Genomic DNA, 16,822 nt, shown 5'->3' on the forward strand with positions numbered 1-16,822 from the left:
TTAAAGCACCTAGTATTCATATTACTGGTCTGAATTTTATTCTGTATCCACATTATAAATGTGATCAAGTCATGATTACTTGAACCTAAGCTACCATTAATTTTTAGTTCTATGATCAGTTCCTCTTTATCTATCAAGACAAAGTCTCATATAGAATTTTTCCCATGTTGGATACAACACTTTGAGTTAAGAAATTGTCATCTATAATATTTAGAAATTCCAAGGACATTTTAGTTGTGGTAGCATGTGATTGCCAATATGTCACTGAAACAGATTTCATCAAGATCCTGCATCTTTTCTCCCACACATTATAAATAATGTTCCCAGGTATGATTTGGTGGTCTATAGGAGACACCAACTAATGCCCCATCTTGTGCTCTGTTAGGATATTGATCCATAAGCATTCAAGATAAATCATTTCTTCTGAGTTACGAGGGACTCGGAAACAGGTAATGTCATTTTTGACAGAGTGCCACTCCCCTTTCTTAAATGGATTATGACCATTGATTTTAACATTGTAATCACACGAATCATCCCACCAGGTTTCATTAATGCCAACTAAATTGAATTCTTGCTCATAAATGAGCAATTCTGATTCCTCTTGTTACCCAGGCTCCCAGCGCTGGTGTATACGGAATTAAAGAATTTCTTCTCTTCATGTCCTTTGGTTATCTGGATTGATTTTGTTCTCAACATCTCAATTTTGTGCTAAACGAGTAATCTCATATTTCCTCTTTTTACCCTTCCCTTTCGTTATTAGTTTAATGCCCTCCTAACTTCTCTAGCCATGCTATCCCTGACGAGGCTGGTTTCCCTTCTACTGAGGTGGAGGACATCTAAACTATACAAGTCTTCTCTCCCCACAGAAGGTGGACCAAATGTTGTACAAAACTAAACCCATTCACCCTATACCACTTCACTTCCAGAATCTTCTACCTTCTGTCTTTCTTCAGTCCTGGGACAGAAATCACTTGGATGTTCTTTTCCCGAAGTCAGTTATCATCTGTGAGATATCAAACAACAGTGTCATTATTGCCAGTTTGAACCATCCATCATCCATGGATCCTTGCCCATTGACTTCAAAAGCCTATGCAGTCTTAGAATTACATTTCATGTCTTGGCTCCAGGAAGAAAACACACCATTCTGTTTGCCCATCTGTCCTTTGCAGGATGTTCTTTGAATTCTTCTGAGTATTGAATCCTCAACAAAAATGGTCTGTATCCCTTGGACGGTTGGAGATATGTTTGTGGGCAAGCTTGGTTTCTACAGGTTGGGCCAAGCTCCCATCCACAGGTATGTCCCATACATCCCTCCATTCCCTTGGACCAGCTGGATCTTCAGAGATATCTTCCACAGTTCCATGTCACGAACCTGGTATCGACTGGAAACTTCTAGCTGTGTGGAATTCCTCCTGTCCTCTTCTCTCTGGTGGCTGCAGCTTACTCATCCTTGTCTATGTAGAATGCTGCCATGACTTCTTGCACCTTATGAACTGCTAGGCCTCCTCTCTTACATCTTCTTCCTCTGACTCCTTGGTGGCCAGCTTCTTTCTTTTTTGAACCTGGCGTATTGATGTTTCCTGAACTTGGCTGTCTAGAAACTCCTCAGCTTTTCAATAATGTCTCTACTTGCCCTCCATTCCAAGGCTCCTCTCTTCCAGCACAGCCACCAACTTGCACTTCATGCATAGGAAGACCCCTCTGGCTTCAGGAAGAAAAGAAAACATGTCACATTCACTGTAGGGACACCTACAGTGTTCCATTGCCGGCCATCTTGAAGCACATGTACATGTAGGAGCAAACCTGCAAGGAAAGCCTCTCTCACTCTCTCTGAACTCTCTTATTAGCTTCTTCTGTTCATAGCTCTTGAGTTTGCCTAGCAAGTTTCCCTGATTAGATCAGCTCTGCCCCACACCACCAGAGAGCAATTAACCACTCAGACTTTAATAAGCAGGGCTGATCTAAGCTCCAAGTGCCAGAGTCATGTGGTCCTTACCAAGGCACCAACAAACAGATCTGTTTCAGATGCCTACATGGGGCCCATAGTCCAGCCTACATAGTCTATATACCCAGAGGACAAAAACCACCCCACATATGGGCATGTAAGGTCCAAATAAAGGGGCAGCCAACTAATTTAGTTTTGAGAGAGAGCTGGACAGATTTCTGAGTGTGATTATATGACAGGGTTGCCTGTGATGGTGAGAGGCAGAGCTCAGCAACCTTGGGGTCCACTTCTAGTTTATGTCTTATGCTCCTAAAAGCTCATGTTCAGGGTTTCAGCTTCAGGGATCAGAAAGGTATTCCATCCCACTCCCCTCCCTGTGTATTTTTTTCCCTTTATCTCCTTCCTCAAGGACTGCCATGGCTGGAGAGGTGATGGACAGTGAGGGACAGGGCTCTGAGATAGTACCAAGCATTCTCTCTCTTTCAGGTTGTTGGCTGGCTTGTTCTTGCTCATGTGCTCAGGGTCTAACTGGTTGCCATATGTGGAGCTGGGAAGGAATTTTCTCTAGGTCAGATTGGCAGTGACCTTGGGTTTTGGGGTTGTTGGGGGTTTTGTATTTGTTTTTTTGGCCACCTTCTGCAATATGTGAGTGAAGCTCACTTGCCAAGATCATCATCAAACATTTCCCTTTTATTGTGGGGGCTTTGGCACTGGTGCACCTCTATCCTCCTATTCTCAAGATACATGTCACAGGCAGTCTCTTGTGCTCTGCAATGCTTTGGTCTAAGTTTGGTTGTTGGACTCAGTGTGCTCATACAGGGTTATGTTGCTGGCCTGTAAGATACAGGAAGTCACATTAGATGATATGGTGGTCCCTTCTGGCCTTAAGCTCTATGACTCTGAAATGGCAGATATTGTTTACAGGTTTTGTGCATTGTACACAGCTCCAGAAGGTTTATGTGTAGGTGGGATACTTGGTGGGTTCAGATAGATACTTTGTGCCATATGCTCGTCCAGCTAGGCTCTCCATTCTCAGAGGGAAGCGGTTTGTGATCAGTCTTTTTGTGGCTGGGGGAGGGACAAAGGGAAACACTACACAGCCTGTTTCTCACTTCTCAGGAGAGAGAAGCCTGAGTTTTGGGGGTGAGGAGGGGGAGGCCAGTTTGTCAGATTGTCCTTTTTTTGACCTGTAAGCATCAAAGGTGAAGCCCTGCAAAGGTGTCACGTAGGCACAGGAGTCCATGTAACCTAGGAGGATTAGACAAGTTTGAACTGTCATCTGGTGGCTCCATTGATGCTGCATGATGAGATCCTTCATTCAGCAGAAATCTGTCCTGAGGTACGGATGCCTTGGCACCGGTTGAATCTAAGGTTGCCCCAATAAAGTCTGTAGTCTGTGTGGGGAACCAAAATTGACACTTCTACTTTTATTTGGAGACTGAGTATGGACTGTCTGGTTTCCTGTACATCATATAGAGATCTCCCATGAGTAACAAGTCCTTAAGGTAGGGGAACACTGAAGACCACTTACAGTGGAGATGGGCTGTCACTAGCAATAGCACTTTAGTGAATACATTCAGTGCTGGTGAGAGGCTGAAGGGGAGCATTCTGCATTGGTAGTGGTCCACGTCCTCAATGAAACTCAGGAATCTCCTGCGTGCATGATAGATGTCTTTGTGGAAATAACTGTCCTCTAAATCAAGAGCTGAGTCCAGGGTGATCATTCTGAATCTCAGAAGGCAGATAAAGACATTTAGTTGTCTGACAGCTAGTATCAACGTCTTTTCTTCTTGGGGATGAGGAAATATCTTGAGTATTTTCTTCTGTGCTGAAGAGGTACCCAGTTCTGTGGCTCCCAGATGAGCATAAGGTCTACTTCTTGTCTGAGAATCCTCTTGTGGGACGGGGGTGGTTGCTGGAGAGGGACAGGGGGAGGGAAAAGAACTCTACTGTGTACCCATTTCGTGATAATCTCCAGAACACATCAGTCTGATGTTATGAGATGCCAAGCCTGCAGGGGAAAAAAAAGGCAGGTAGCCACCAAACGGGGCACAGGAAGGATCAGAGTGGGGCCTCATCATGCAGGCCATTAGGAATCTTCAGAGCCTGTACTCATGGACTTGATGGGTTCAGCTTGGGAAGAACCAGCAGATGCTGCACTTGGAGGGGACATAAAGCTTCCCTGAAGCAGGAGAGGTATTTGTTGTCGTCATTGACTGAAAAGTCCAGGGGCAGGACACACAATTCTTAGACCCTGGACATAACTAGGCACCCCATATGGAGAGGAGCTTTGGTGGCATGGGGGACCCCCTAACCCTAAACTACTAAAAATTACACTTAAACTATTTACACGTAAAAACAAGCCTGAAGAAGAAAAACACTAGCTAATATCGTGGACACAGAGGGGTTCTGTCTTAGACCATGGGTGGTAAAAAGAAATGGAAAGGCAGTTGGTCCAAGTTACCCTTCATGCCTTTGTTTTAAAGCATGAGGAAATGAGGGGTGCAGGCACGGACCAATGGACACTGCTAGCAGAAATCTTCCAGTCTCAGGTGCATGGAGCATACGGACACCTAGAGTGGAATACGCACAAGGACCACGACTCAAGGACTGTATCCACGTGCTCCATCCCTACGCTGGCTCCCTATTCATGGAAGTAAAAATAGATCTACATGTTTTTCAAACTCTCCAGGGTCTTGCTGTTTTCTCTCTGACCCCTATACAAATCTATTATCTCGCCTATTTCACGGTCCTCTTCTTTGACTCTTTACAGGGATTCTGCCACACCAGTGTAGCCCGCATCCCCTTTTGTTTATGGAAACTCTGCCTCTATCATCTGAGCTACTAAATTACCACTTTTCTTCAAGTCTAACCTTGAAACCTCCTGTTCATTTAGCCTACAATTGGCACTAGACCACACTGCTCTCACTTTTTCCTAATTACTACATCATTCTGTTCTCCTTGTTACTGCAAGAATACTTACTTGTACCTTTATCAATTTCACAGTTCAGTGCCTTTTGCTCTCACTGTACATCACTTTCCCTTTGTTTGTCACTGTACCCAAACTCTTTAAAGCATTCTTTCTATTCTCCCAGAAACTGTAATGTGTTCTGTGATAGTTTGTATGAAAATTTACTCTAAATTGTAAAAATCATTTTATAGTATATATAGTATACCAAATGGATACAGCATATATAGGTCTTTATACTACATATAACCTTTTTATAGATATGTTAACATTTAACTGCAGTTTATTTTAAAATATCACATTAAATATTTTCTACCTCTGCTTCAAAGATACTTATTACAGAGGTCAAGCATTAGTAACAAATTTACTGAACTGAATTCCTTTCTCAAAATTTTAAGCTTCTTACATAAATGAAATGAATACCCATAGCTACTTCTACCACTGTTAGCATTTTTCCTGAGCCTTACCCTCCTCCTTGCATTTCTCTCTCCACAAAAGGTTATCCTCAGCCAGAATTCTCCAGTAACGGCACGTTTGTGCTGCCTGCAGAAGGTCCTTGGGTTCCAGGAATGAAAGCACATATAGTGCCAACTGTAAAGAAGTAGGAAATTAAACTCTGTCATTCACTGAACACAGAGATTGAGATGCAGACAGTCAAAATAGATGTATTAAAACAATAAATTGAAATATCAAACAGCCCAGAAGTATTAGAGAGCTACAGTACATTCCTATAGGAGCAAAGTACTGCTCGAGAAAATAGTTTTAATAATACCTTGAGATCCATGCAAAAATGTCACCTGGGAAATATTTTCTTTAAAAGAAACGAGGTGCCAGGTGTCGGGACCATTGTCTATTGAGTGTCCGACCTATATAATTAAGTTATGCAAATTATAAGTTATCAGAAACTAATTAGAGATGATTAGTTTGTGGTATATTATAATATTTGATTATTAAACTAATATTCAGAACAAAGCAAGGTTATTGTGGGAAATGGATTTGACAGTACAAAGAACAGTGGATATTTGTGCGACCAGTGAAAAAAATGTGCTTCCTAAATAAAAGTGAGCAAGCAGTAAAAACTGAAGTCTAATTAAAAATGCACAATAAAGCATTTACACAGAACATCCAGCTAAACAAATGGCAAAGACACAATTTTGTGATTCCTGAGTAAATTTACAAAGTAAGTTTCTGTAGTAGAAACAGTTTGTGCCAATAAAAACAAATGACCAAAAAATGAATTTCAAAACTGATACTAGGTTGAGTGAAATGTTATCACAGCAAACACACAAAAATATAGTGACTGTCCCAACTGTAAAATTGAAAACTAAGCTTGTTTCATATAGTAAGCATAAGATGACCCCCATGGAGCAAATTATCTTGCCATGCTATATTCCACTCAGCAGAGCTTTAAATAGTAGAACAGTTAAGTTCCATGTGTGCTTGAGTTGAAGAACAGTGTGCAAATGCAGTTGATCAAAGGGTATATAACCTATTTACTGAACAGAATGCAAAAATATTCTTTAATTTTATGAGATGTTTTATAGACTAGTAGGGTGCATAAGGGATATAATACATCATATTAATGTAGATTGTATATTTCAGTAAGTTTATGTGGTGCATTTTAAAACTCCCATTAAGTACTAAGAAATAAAGTAGAATTTGAACTTATCTAGATGGTAACATTAGAGGTTACTGAGTTAATTTAGTCACCAGCTGGCTGGGTTAAACCAAATGGTGAACAAAATAAAACTAGACAGCTACATACAATCTGTTCCACTGTCATGTATTATAAAAACTCCTGAACATCAGTCCTGGATGAGCAACAGAAGACATCTTAAACAAAATCAAGGATGTCAGTCCTCAGTTTCTGGAGATATTCAAGATGCTACTGACACTGCTCCTCTGCTGAGAGAAGTAACACACATCCATCCAATTACTGAAAATGAAAAACAGCGATAAACACAGGGGCCAAGCAGCAGATCCACATCAGTGGCTAACAGATCACTGCAGAAGGGACAGTTTTGAGAAAAAAAAAACCTTCTTGTGCTTCTGAACTATAGAAGGCTTTGGGCAGCTTCACTAGGAACAACACAACATAGTATGTTTCTTTCCCCATAGCATTCCTCACAAACAAGTAAAGGATTTCAAAGAAACTGGGTGCAGAAAACACGTATGTCAATATTAGTTACATGCACTGTGCAGATTTAGTTAATATTCATAGTATATATTACTTCCATTCTTTAACAAAAATGATCCATTTAATCCCAAAGGACAGCTATGATGCTTTCCTCAATTAAGAAGATATTATACTAGCACATGAAAGGAAAAGAAGGGCCATGACTATTGAAGGAATGCCAGAAAATGGAACATAAGAACAGTCTTAATACACATGAAGAACATACGGAACATAGTGGACCATATTCTAACACCAGCATAACACTACTAAGAATGCTTCCCTATTGACCTGACAAGAGTTGGAGTTGTTGACCTGCAGGCAGTGGTGAGCTGGAGCCAGTTTGCACCAGTTCACGCGAACCGGTTGTTAAATTTAGAAGCAATTTTAGAACCGGTTGTTAGAGCTCCCTGAGCTCCTGGCCAGGGAGGCTCCCCCGGCCCCTTCCCTGCCTTTCCCCTCCCGCAGAGCCTCAGCGTGCTGCGCCGCCAGAGCCAGTGCTCTGGACCGCTCCTGGGCAGCGCCTGCCGCTTTGAGCAGCATGGTAAGGGGGTGGGGCTGCGAGCTCCAGCAGGCCACGCGGCATCCATACATGCTGCCCTGAGCAGCATGGTAAGGGGGCTGGGAGGAGGGATAAGGATAAGGGGGTGGGAAAAGTTGGAGGGGGTGATTGGGGGGGTTGGATAGGCAGTCGCTGCCCCAGAAAGTCCCAGCCAGGCAGGGGCAGCCCCCAGGCCAAGGGGGCCCCGACACGCGGAGCTAGGGAGGGTGCATCGTGTATGGCTCAGTGTCACAGAAGGGGGCTGTTGGAGACCGGGCTGGCTCTAGGCACCAGCAAACAAGCAGATGCTTAGGGTGACATTTCTAGGGGTGGCATTCCGGCGCCAGCCATGCCACCCCTAGAAATGAGAGTACCGCCATCGCTCGGCTTCTCCCCCTACGCGGCAAGTCTGGGAGGGAGGCAGGAGAAGCCGAGCAGCGGTGCGCTCAGGGGAGATGGCGGTGGTGGAGTGGAGTGTAGCTGGGGCAGGGAGCGGTTCCTTTACCCCCCCATTACTTCCTGCGCTCCCCCACACCCTCGCTAACCTCTGCTGCGCCTGCTCCCCTGAATGTGCTGTCTCTCCCGCACCTGAGAGGGAGGGGTGAGAAGCGAAACAGCAGCATGTTCAGGGGAGCAGGCAGATTGGAGGTGAGCTAGGGCAGAGGGTTGCGGGGGGGGGGGAGCCATAGGAAGCAATGCAGGGGGGAAATGCAGCACGCCTGGGGGAGGAGGTGGGACCGGGGATTTGGGGAAGGGGCAGAGGGGAATGAAAAAAAAGCAGGGGAGGCCAAAAATGTTTTTGCTTGGGGCGGCAAAAATCCTAGAGCTGGCCCTGGTTGGAGAAGGGGTTCGGTGCTAGAGGGGGTGCATGGAACAGCACGGGGCTATGGAAGGGCTGCGGGGCCCCTCGTCCTGTCTCAGAGCAGGGGCCATGCTGCGGCTGGTACCTGCGCTGCGCAGCTATCCAGGCAGCCGCTCCGGGGCCCCACGCGCAGAGGCTGATCGAATGCCGCCTCGCTCAGCAGCTGCGGCCAAGCTCCATGCTGCTTCCTGCCTGGCCCAGGAAGCACAACCAGCTGCGCTGGGCAGGGAGATCAGGCACCATGTGACTGGGCACTGCGTAGGGCCGGGGAGCCAGGCCCCTGGCAGCAGCAGCCTCCTCTGCCCCAGGAGCTGGGTAGGGCTGGCTGGTGCCATGGCTGGGGACTACCTTGGGCGTGCTGGGGCGAGCCCCAGTCTCCACCGCTCAGGAGTGGTCACATCCTGCGGTTGGGAGTCGGGCAGACGGCAGCCTTTGCCTGCAGGAAGCTGCCGCCCCACATGCGGGGAGCAACCCCACTGATACAAGGGCTGCAGGACTCCTGGTCCACCAACAGGCACCTGGGATGGAGAACGGGCCTGGGGAGGGCAGGGGGGCAGGACAGAGCCTGGAGGGCAGGATGGAGCCTGGGGATGGGGTGGGAGGGGGCAGGACAGAGGCACATCCCTTAAATCAGAACTTTTTATAGGGAACCGGTTGTTAAGATTTTGGCAGCTCATCACTGCCGGGTATATTGAAAGATATTTGTTTATGCAGGAGATTGCCTGGGGTTTAGAATAAGGAGATGGGAGTTTTTGGGTCCTTGTTACTGGGGAATTTTCTCTCTTAATTATATAAGTAACACTAACAGACTTAATGCAGATTTAATAATTCATACACTAGGAGAATGATAGGTGCATATTACAAATCAAGAATAAATTTGTATATGTTGACTTTTTTTTTTATGTGAAGAAGTTCTACAAAACTTTTTGAAATTATAGTCTCTTCAAAATGTGGAGGGGATGATGATCTAAACATACGCTGATGATACAGAATATATGTAAGACTAAATCTGGCAAATCAGTCAAGAGACAAGACACTAAATAACCAGAAAGAAAACGTGGTTAAAGAAAACCTATTTAAGCTGAAAGAACTCAAATGATTTATAGTAAGTTCAACATGGAACTTATCTCAGTAGTTGAAAGAAAGTCACTTGGACAGATTTTTTGAAGATTTTAAGATGCCTAAAGATGCAAATAGGCACGTCTGAAAATCCTACACGGTACCTAAGTATCTTCAAAAATCTGGCCTTTAGCTCAGAAGCATACATTAATCTGAGAATTACATAATTAAAACATGGCAGTTTGTCAACTTGTAATACTCTAACACCAATTAACAGTGTTAAATTGACAATACTGAATACCATAATTAGCATGGAAATGTTTAAAGGTGATAGATGATGCGTTACATAGTCAAACAGCACCCAGAGCCCATCATTAACTGATCATCCTCACCTCTTTTGGGAGCAAGGAAATAAAGTCTCGTTGAAACTGGGGCTCTATTACTTGCATCATATGTTTCACTTGTGTTGGTTCACAACTATCAATGAGTTCATCTAAAGCAAGTAACTTCTCTGGTCCACTCCAGCTCTATAAGAGAGAAAGATATGTTCAATGTTTGTATTATTTTAGTATACAGTACTTATAAAGCGACTTTGCAAAAAAGCCAGTATGCAGGATACCCAATGATGGTGTGTTTAGGCTTCCTATGGGTAAGTACCTTACCCACACAAAATAATTTGTTAGGGTTTTTGTGATAATCATTTGAAATTAAGCAAAATAAAATTGACGGAAAATGTTTAGAACCCAACAACTGTATCTGTTGTATTGAGTATAATCTATAACATAAAAATACAACATGAATAGTTAAAAATTGTACATTATTTTAAAATCAGTTTAGAATATGGTGAGCGCACAGTGATTAGTGCAATAGTACTCACTCCAATGAGTATTCAAATGAAATGTCCAATTTCAGCCATCAGAATTTCACTGTTTCATTAGGAACTTTACATAGGGAGTGGGGGAGAGAACCAAATCAAAAAACACCCACTTGCAACTTTCTTTAAAATACATCTCTTTGCCTATTGTCCAAAGGTTATTACTGCTATATGTTCATCTGCCACAATGTTATATTTCAGAATCCTGGCTGTAAACCAATATTTTATTTTGTAAACATCAATTTACTAAGTAAACAGAATTTTTACTGGTAATTTTCTTACTTTATACATTCTTACTACACATTCTTACTAATGGGCACCATAACATTTGATGACTTTAAATAGGCACTCATCTGAGAGTACAGCAGATTAGCAGCAGCATTTGCAGAAAAATGAATAACTGAATATATGGCATATCTGAAAAGCATGTCTTTCTCAAACTCATCTGAGCTGAACAAATTTTGATTTGTTATGCAAAAACAATTTCAAGAGAAAAACAATAGAAAACTGATTTAGCAATCAAATTAGAGCATGAACAAAGTGTAAAAGGACAGAAAATGAAACAGCAACAGTGTTTTCTAAGTAGATTCATATTCATATTTTTGAACATATGGGTTCGTCTAGAATGGCATATGCAACTAAATTAACACATTACATTACAGTTGAAAGGGCTGACTCAGATACGAGAAAGCAAGATAGCTTAGAATTAAAATTCATATGCCACCTTAACCTGTGTCTCAAGATCTAGATTTGCAGTATTGTGCACTATCACTCTTTGGATTTGAAATTAGGGTATATTACTGACCATGTACTACAATGTCTAGACATAGTGAGGCAAGTTAAGGATAGAGTAGTAGTCAGAAAGATGAACTATGAGCAGAATAGTAATTTACTCCTCTTTATGATGTAAAAAGTTATCTTTGTAGTTTTAAGAATTTTTTTAATTAACTCATTAGGAAAATTAGCTCCTGACTTCACACTTTTTGTTGGAAGACATTGGTAAGTTTTGAGGACTGGGATACGATGTTAGAGGAGACTGAAATCGGAACAATAGCATTCCCTGCTGACAACTGTCGAGATGATGTAGGCTGGTAGAAGTATGTCTGGGATTTAAAAATTTTAAAATATATATTTTTTGAAAAACGTGATCTTAGTGGAGGTTTCAAAGATTCTCCTACCAACAGCTTTTAGTGGGAACTATCTCAATTGAAAACTATCAATCATCCAAACAATAAACCATACTTCTGAAAATCCTTTTAAGTAAAGTAGTTAGTGTGAATACGTAGCAGCTGCTTATCTCATCAGCTGTTTTAAAACTGTTTTGTTTTTTATTCCAAGGCACTAGTTGACTAGAAATGTTTGCAACATTTACTCTGATCTATCAAACTACTTTTGAATTGTATCTGTATTAGTCTCTCATAACTTTCAAAATCATTCTAAACCAATTTTGTTAGTAATTAATACAGTAAAAATAATTCAAAGAACTTTAATATCAACATTTTGTGCTGTGGCAGATGTTTACCATAGTTGTAAATCAATAAAAATTGTTAATGGCCCCTAAATTCTGATGACACTATTGCACATCAGTGTAAGTAATCCTTACTCTTATCTTTACTGATAAAATACAATGTAGAACTAAACTGAGAGGCACACACTACCCTCTCCCTCCCCCCCGCCTTCACAGGGAAAAACTATTTTTAAGACAGTAAAAATCTATTCCTTCAGCTTTGTAGGTTGGCTAGAGGCAACAACCTTAAGACCCTTCCAAACAATCAGCTGCTAAAAGACTTCTACTCTAGGGAGCTCTCCCGATTGGTCTTTCATGTTTTTAAAAATAAGCTGGTAACAGTCAGTAAGAGATCTCTGAGGGAAAATATTTGGTGTGGAAAATTTTGTTAAGAGTGAGTAGTCTTGCCAGATAAATACAACTATATCTTTTAATGGAGGAATGACACAATTATCTTCATTAGATTAGTATCTCTGTGATCTATAGATTGACCTGTTAGCAAAAAATGGCACACAGCACATTTAGCAGAGACAGAGAGGGGAAGGAGTAAGTGTGTTTTGTATAAACAACAACAGTGAACATGTTTGTAAACTAAAAAAGTAAAGTAAATAGGTGCCAAGCAACGATGCAAAATTTCTAATATTTTTGTTTCTGAGCAATTCAGACATTCTAGATTCCTAATAATGTTCCAGGTAAAAAAGCTCCATTAACCCTCCTCCACATTCGTGGGAATATTGTAGCCTGTAAGCATATATGTTGTGATAACTCATGAACCAATGGCCCTCCAACTATGCAGTTTTAGGACACAGTTATTTAGGCACATATACACAATTCAGCTAAGTTAAAAAAATGTAATTTACCATGAAAAGTAATTTTTCTGTATCAAAACAGTATGTGGGGTACAAATGTAGCCCAAATATATTGCACTGTCCTCTGTTTTTAGTAGCTCTGTGTACACATTTGCTTCTAGTGAGAGTATCTTGTAGTGTAATAGTTAGCATATGCTAATTGGATAATGGATAGCAGTGACAGCGGTTGCTACATACAGTTACCCTACAGTAGAAGATATTCCAGGGAGGTTGGTCCCTTCAAATCCAGGCATGTTTGGTATCTTCAGCACAGTGGACTGATGGTGGCTCTCTGCCTACCATTCTTGAGGGGATTATGCTCCAAACACTGCAGACTAAGGAGACTCTTGAGAGCATTTTCTGTGTTCCACAATTCAAGAAGGTGAACAAACGGGCATGATATTTTGCTTCTGATCTTAGAAAAATGATTTGCAACTCAAGTAAGAAGTTTTGTGATGACAACTTATTAAATTACAGTGACGTTGTGCCCGATCATGTCAAGAGTAGCACTGAAAAGGAAGACTACATTTTCATTGACTGTTCATCAGGTTCATTTTCAGATGAGGAGGCGCTCATGTTCAGCTCTGGTATAAGACTGGAAGAAACATAGTTTGGGATAACTTCACCAGTATTCAGCTTACTGAAGATCTATTTAATGAAAATTTGACTTATGTTGGAACAAGTCAGATGTACCAAATGAGATGCATCCACGCTGGAGCAGAGAAAAACTGCCATCAGTGTTCTGGTTTGCTGGGCCACTTACCCTGGCTTCCTATGTTCCAAAGAAGGGCAAGTTGGTAATAATACTATCGACGATGCATCATGACAAGGTTCTAGGAAGAGACAAAAAAAAACCCACATAATTCTCCATTATGACACTAAAAATGCTGTCAGCAACATGGATGATCTTGCAAGAATGTACTCCTGTGGGTGCAAGATACAAAGGTGGCCACTATTTCTTTTCTTCAACATGCTTGATGTTGCTGCATCCCAGGTTCCTTATTTGAGTCAGCAGTGATCCTGCTTGGCACCACACTCAACCAAAACAAGGCACTTATTTCTTGTCAATCTAGGAGAATGACTTGAAGATGCACATATAAAGAGAAGAATCCTCGATATCCATCATCTCACCATGCCCATTAAAGCAGCACTCTCATCTCTTGGCTACTATAAAAAACCAGTTACCATGGGATCACTCTGCAGACTTGGCAGTGGAATCTGCCACATTTGCTTAAGGTCATTTGACCACAAGAGCTGCAAGTAATGTGGAGAATGCAGTGAATTTGTATGCGCTGACCACATCAATGCTGGTGTGTGAAAACTACATGCAGGCTCACACTGAATGAAACTCCAGCTAGTTCTTTCAATTTGCTAGTTAAATAAAGGTTTTTCTCCCTAAAACATTAAAGAATTGTTTCTGATTTCTGAACCCATTTGGGCTAAAGATGTCAGCCTCACTCCCTCCTTTGTTTTTTCCCACTGCTGTTTTTGTGCCTTTCCTACTCCTAACTTGTCTTACTATCAAGAAGCATTTATAAAATATTTAACACTGTAATATATAATATTTAACACTGTAAAGACCACTACATGGACTAAAAACACATATTGTGGACTAGCTGGATGGAGGCAATTAGATCTTTTTCCTACTCTGGGTGTAATCAAGGCCCCTAAGTTTGAGCATATTCATACTTTGACCTGCTCTAGGTTTAATCTAGGTTATTACTTTTTAGTATGCTGTTGAATTTTTTAGTAGTTGACAGGTGTGTCTTACGGAGATACCTGAAGATGGAGAGAAGAGGCTCTTCCTGATCTCCTTTTGGGAGGGTGAACCAGCGTGTTGGTTTTGCTGTTGAGAACACTGCCTTTAGTTCCCTCAAACATGTATTTGGATTGGATAAACAGTGTGCAAGGCAAAACATAACTATGTTGACTGAAGCTATCATGGGATAAGAGGGAAGGTCCTCTCATGGATTGGTAACTGGTTAAAAGATAGGAAACAAAGGGTAGGAATAAATGGTCCGTTTTCAGAATGGAGAGAGGTAAATAGTGGTGTCCCCCAGGGATCTATACTGGGACCAGATGATACAAAATTACTCAAGATAATTAAGTCCCAGGCAGACTGCAAAGAGCTACAACAGGATCTCTCAAAACTGGGTGACTGGGCAACAAAATGGCAGATGAAATTCAATGTTGATAAATGTAAAGTAATGCACATTGGAAAACATAATCCCAACTATACATACAAAATGATGGGGACTAAATTTGTTGTTACCACTCAAGAAAGATCTTGGAGTCATTGTGGATAGTTCTCCGAAAACATCCACTCAATGTGCAGCAGCAGTCAAAAAAGTGAACAGAATGTTGGGAATCATTAAGAAAGGGATAGATAAGAAAGAAAATATCATACTGTCTCTATATAAATCCATAGTACGCCCACACTTTGAATACTGCGTACAGATGTGGTCGCCCTATCTCAAAAAAGATTTATTGGAATTAGAAATGGTTCAGCAAAGGGCAACAAAAATTATTTTTGGGGCATGGAAAAGCTTCTGTATGAGGAAAGAGTAATGAGATGACTAAAGGGGGAGATTATTGAGGTCTATAAAATCATGACTCGTGTGGAGAAAATAAATAAGGAAGTGTTATTTACTCCTCATCGTAACACAGGAGCTAGGGGTCACCAAATGAAATTAATAGGCAGCAAGTTTAAAACAAACAAAAGGAAATATTTCTTCACGCCATGCACAGTCAACCTGTGGAACTCCTTGCCAGAGAATGTTGTGAAGGCCAAGACTATACCAGGGTTCAAAAAAGAACTGGATAAATTCATGGAGGATAGGTCCATCAATGGCTATTAGCCAGGATGGGTAGGGATGGTGTCCCTAGCCTCTGTTAGCCAGAAGCTGGGAATGGGCAATAGGGGATGGATCACTTGATGAAATTACCTGCTCTGTTCATTCCTGCTGGGGCACCTGGCATTGGCCACTGTCAGAAAAGAGGATACTGGGCTAGATGGCCTTTTGGTCTGATCCAATATGGCTGTTCTTACGTTCTTAAGGAAGGCAGTCTTTGATATGATGTGGACCTATTCAAGTGAGAGCTTTCTACTCAAATACCAGAACCCTGAATTGGATCTGAAAGTGTGTAGGTTGTAGAACACTGGTGAGAAATATAGTCTAGTGCTTGTTCTGCTTAGGAGATGGACCACTGTGTAGTACCTGTTACAGTTTCTTCATGAACATCTTGTCTAGGTGGAGGTAAAGAGAACTGCAGAATATCAGAGAGGAAGTGACAAATGTGTGAATTACTATGGCTAGGTCTCTATCTGAAAGAAATGGTCTCTTTGCCAGCCAGAAGTGGCAGAAGCTGGGCACTATCATAGCTGCTGGGAGCAAACACCCTCAATTACAGGCAAAGTGCTTACCAGCTCCTCAAAGTGATTACCTCTACTGATTGACATGATTATGCATAGAAAAAGACTTTCCAATCCCAGTGTGCCAGATTCCCACCTCTCTTCAATCAAATGAGGAGGTTTCACAAACTTTGACCATGTTAGACAAAAGCCCTCTTACCACAATAGTATATTATTGGGAAAAGTTTAGGGAGAAAGTAAAGAAGGGATTAATATTTGATGTAATTCTGCCTCCAGAGGAACTTGGCAGGCACTGGATTTTTGGTTTCATGAAGAATTTCACTTTCAAAATTTGCAAGGCAGAATTAAAACATTTTTTAGGATGCCAAAATTATATACGATATAAAATGGAATATCTAAAGATTCCGTTTCAAAAAGGCTGAATGTTGAATGAACTGGATATTTCAACCTTATTGAAATGTTTCTTTCAACTCTTCTTTCAAAACAAATTCTTGTTGAAGTTGACACATTAATCAAAAGCAAAACATTTTGCAGAAATCAGTATTTACTGATGGGAAAAAGGTTCCATTGGAAAATTTCCAATCAGCTCTCTATTACTCTGTTTCCCCAACTGATTATGTCTTATCTGTTTGTGTCCTTTAAAATATAAGCTTCATGGGACAGAGACTTTCT

The 16,822-nt window shown here is 41.5% G+C and overlaps 1 protein-coding gene across 12 annotated transcripts in view; it reads right to left on the minus strand.

Annotated features, from left to right (window-relative positions):
• The window catches only part of FBXW7 (F-box and WD repeat domain containing 7), a 275,764-nt gene that overhangs the window by 16,023 nt on the left and 242,919 nt on the right, over window positions 1-16,822 (minus strand). For all 12 annotated transcript variants that reach the window (XM_038399095.2, XM_038399089.2, XM_038399091.2 and 9 more), the window contains 2 exons: window positions 9,941-10,075; window positions 5,381-5,504 (listed from right to left, as the gene is read on the minus strand). In XM_038399095.2, the coding sequence (XP_038255023.1) occupies window positions 5,381-5,504; window positions 9,941-10,075 (259 nt within the window). The remainder of the gene's footprint in view (window positions 1-5,380; window positions 5,505-9,940; window positions 10,076-16,822) is intronic.

Source organism: Dermochelys coriacea, chromosome 4, assembly GCF_009764565.3.
Source record: "Dermochelys coriacea isolate rDerCor1 chromosome 4, rDerCor1.pri.v4, whole genome shotgun sequence".
NCBI lineage: Eukaryota > Metazoa > Chordata > Testudines > Dermochelyidae > Dermochelys > Dermochelys coriacea.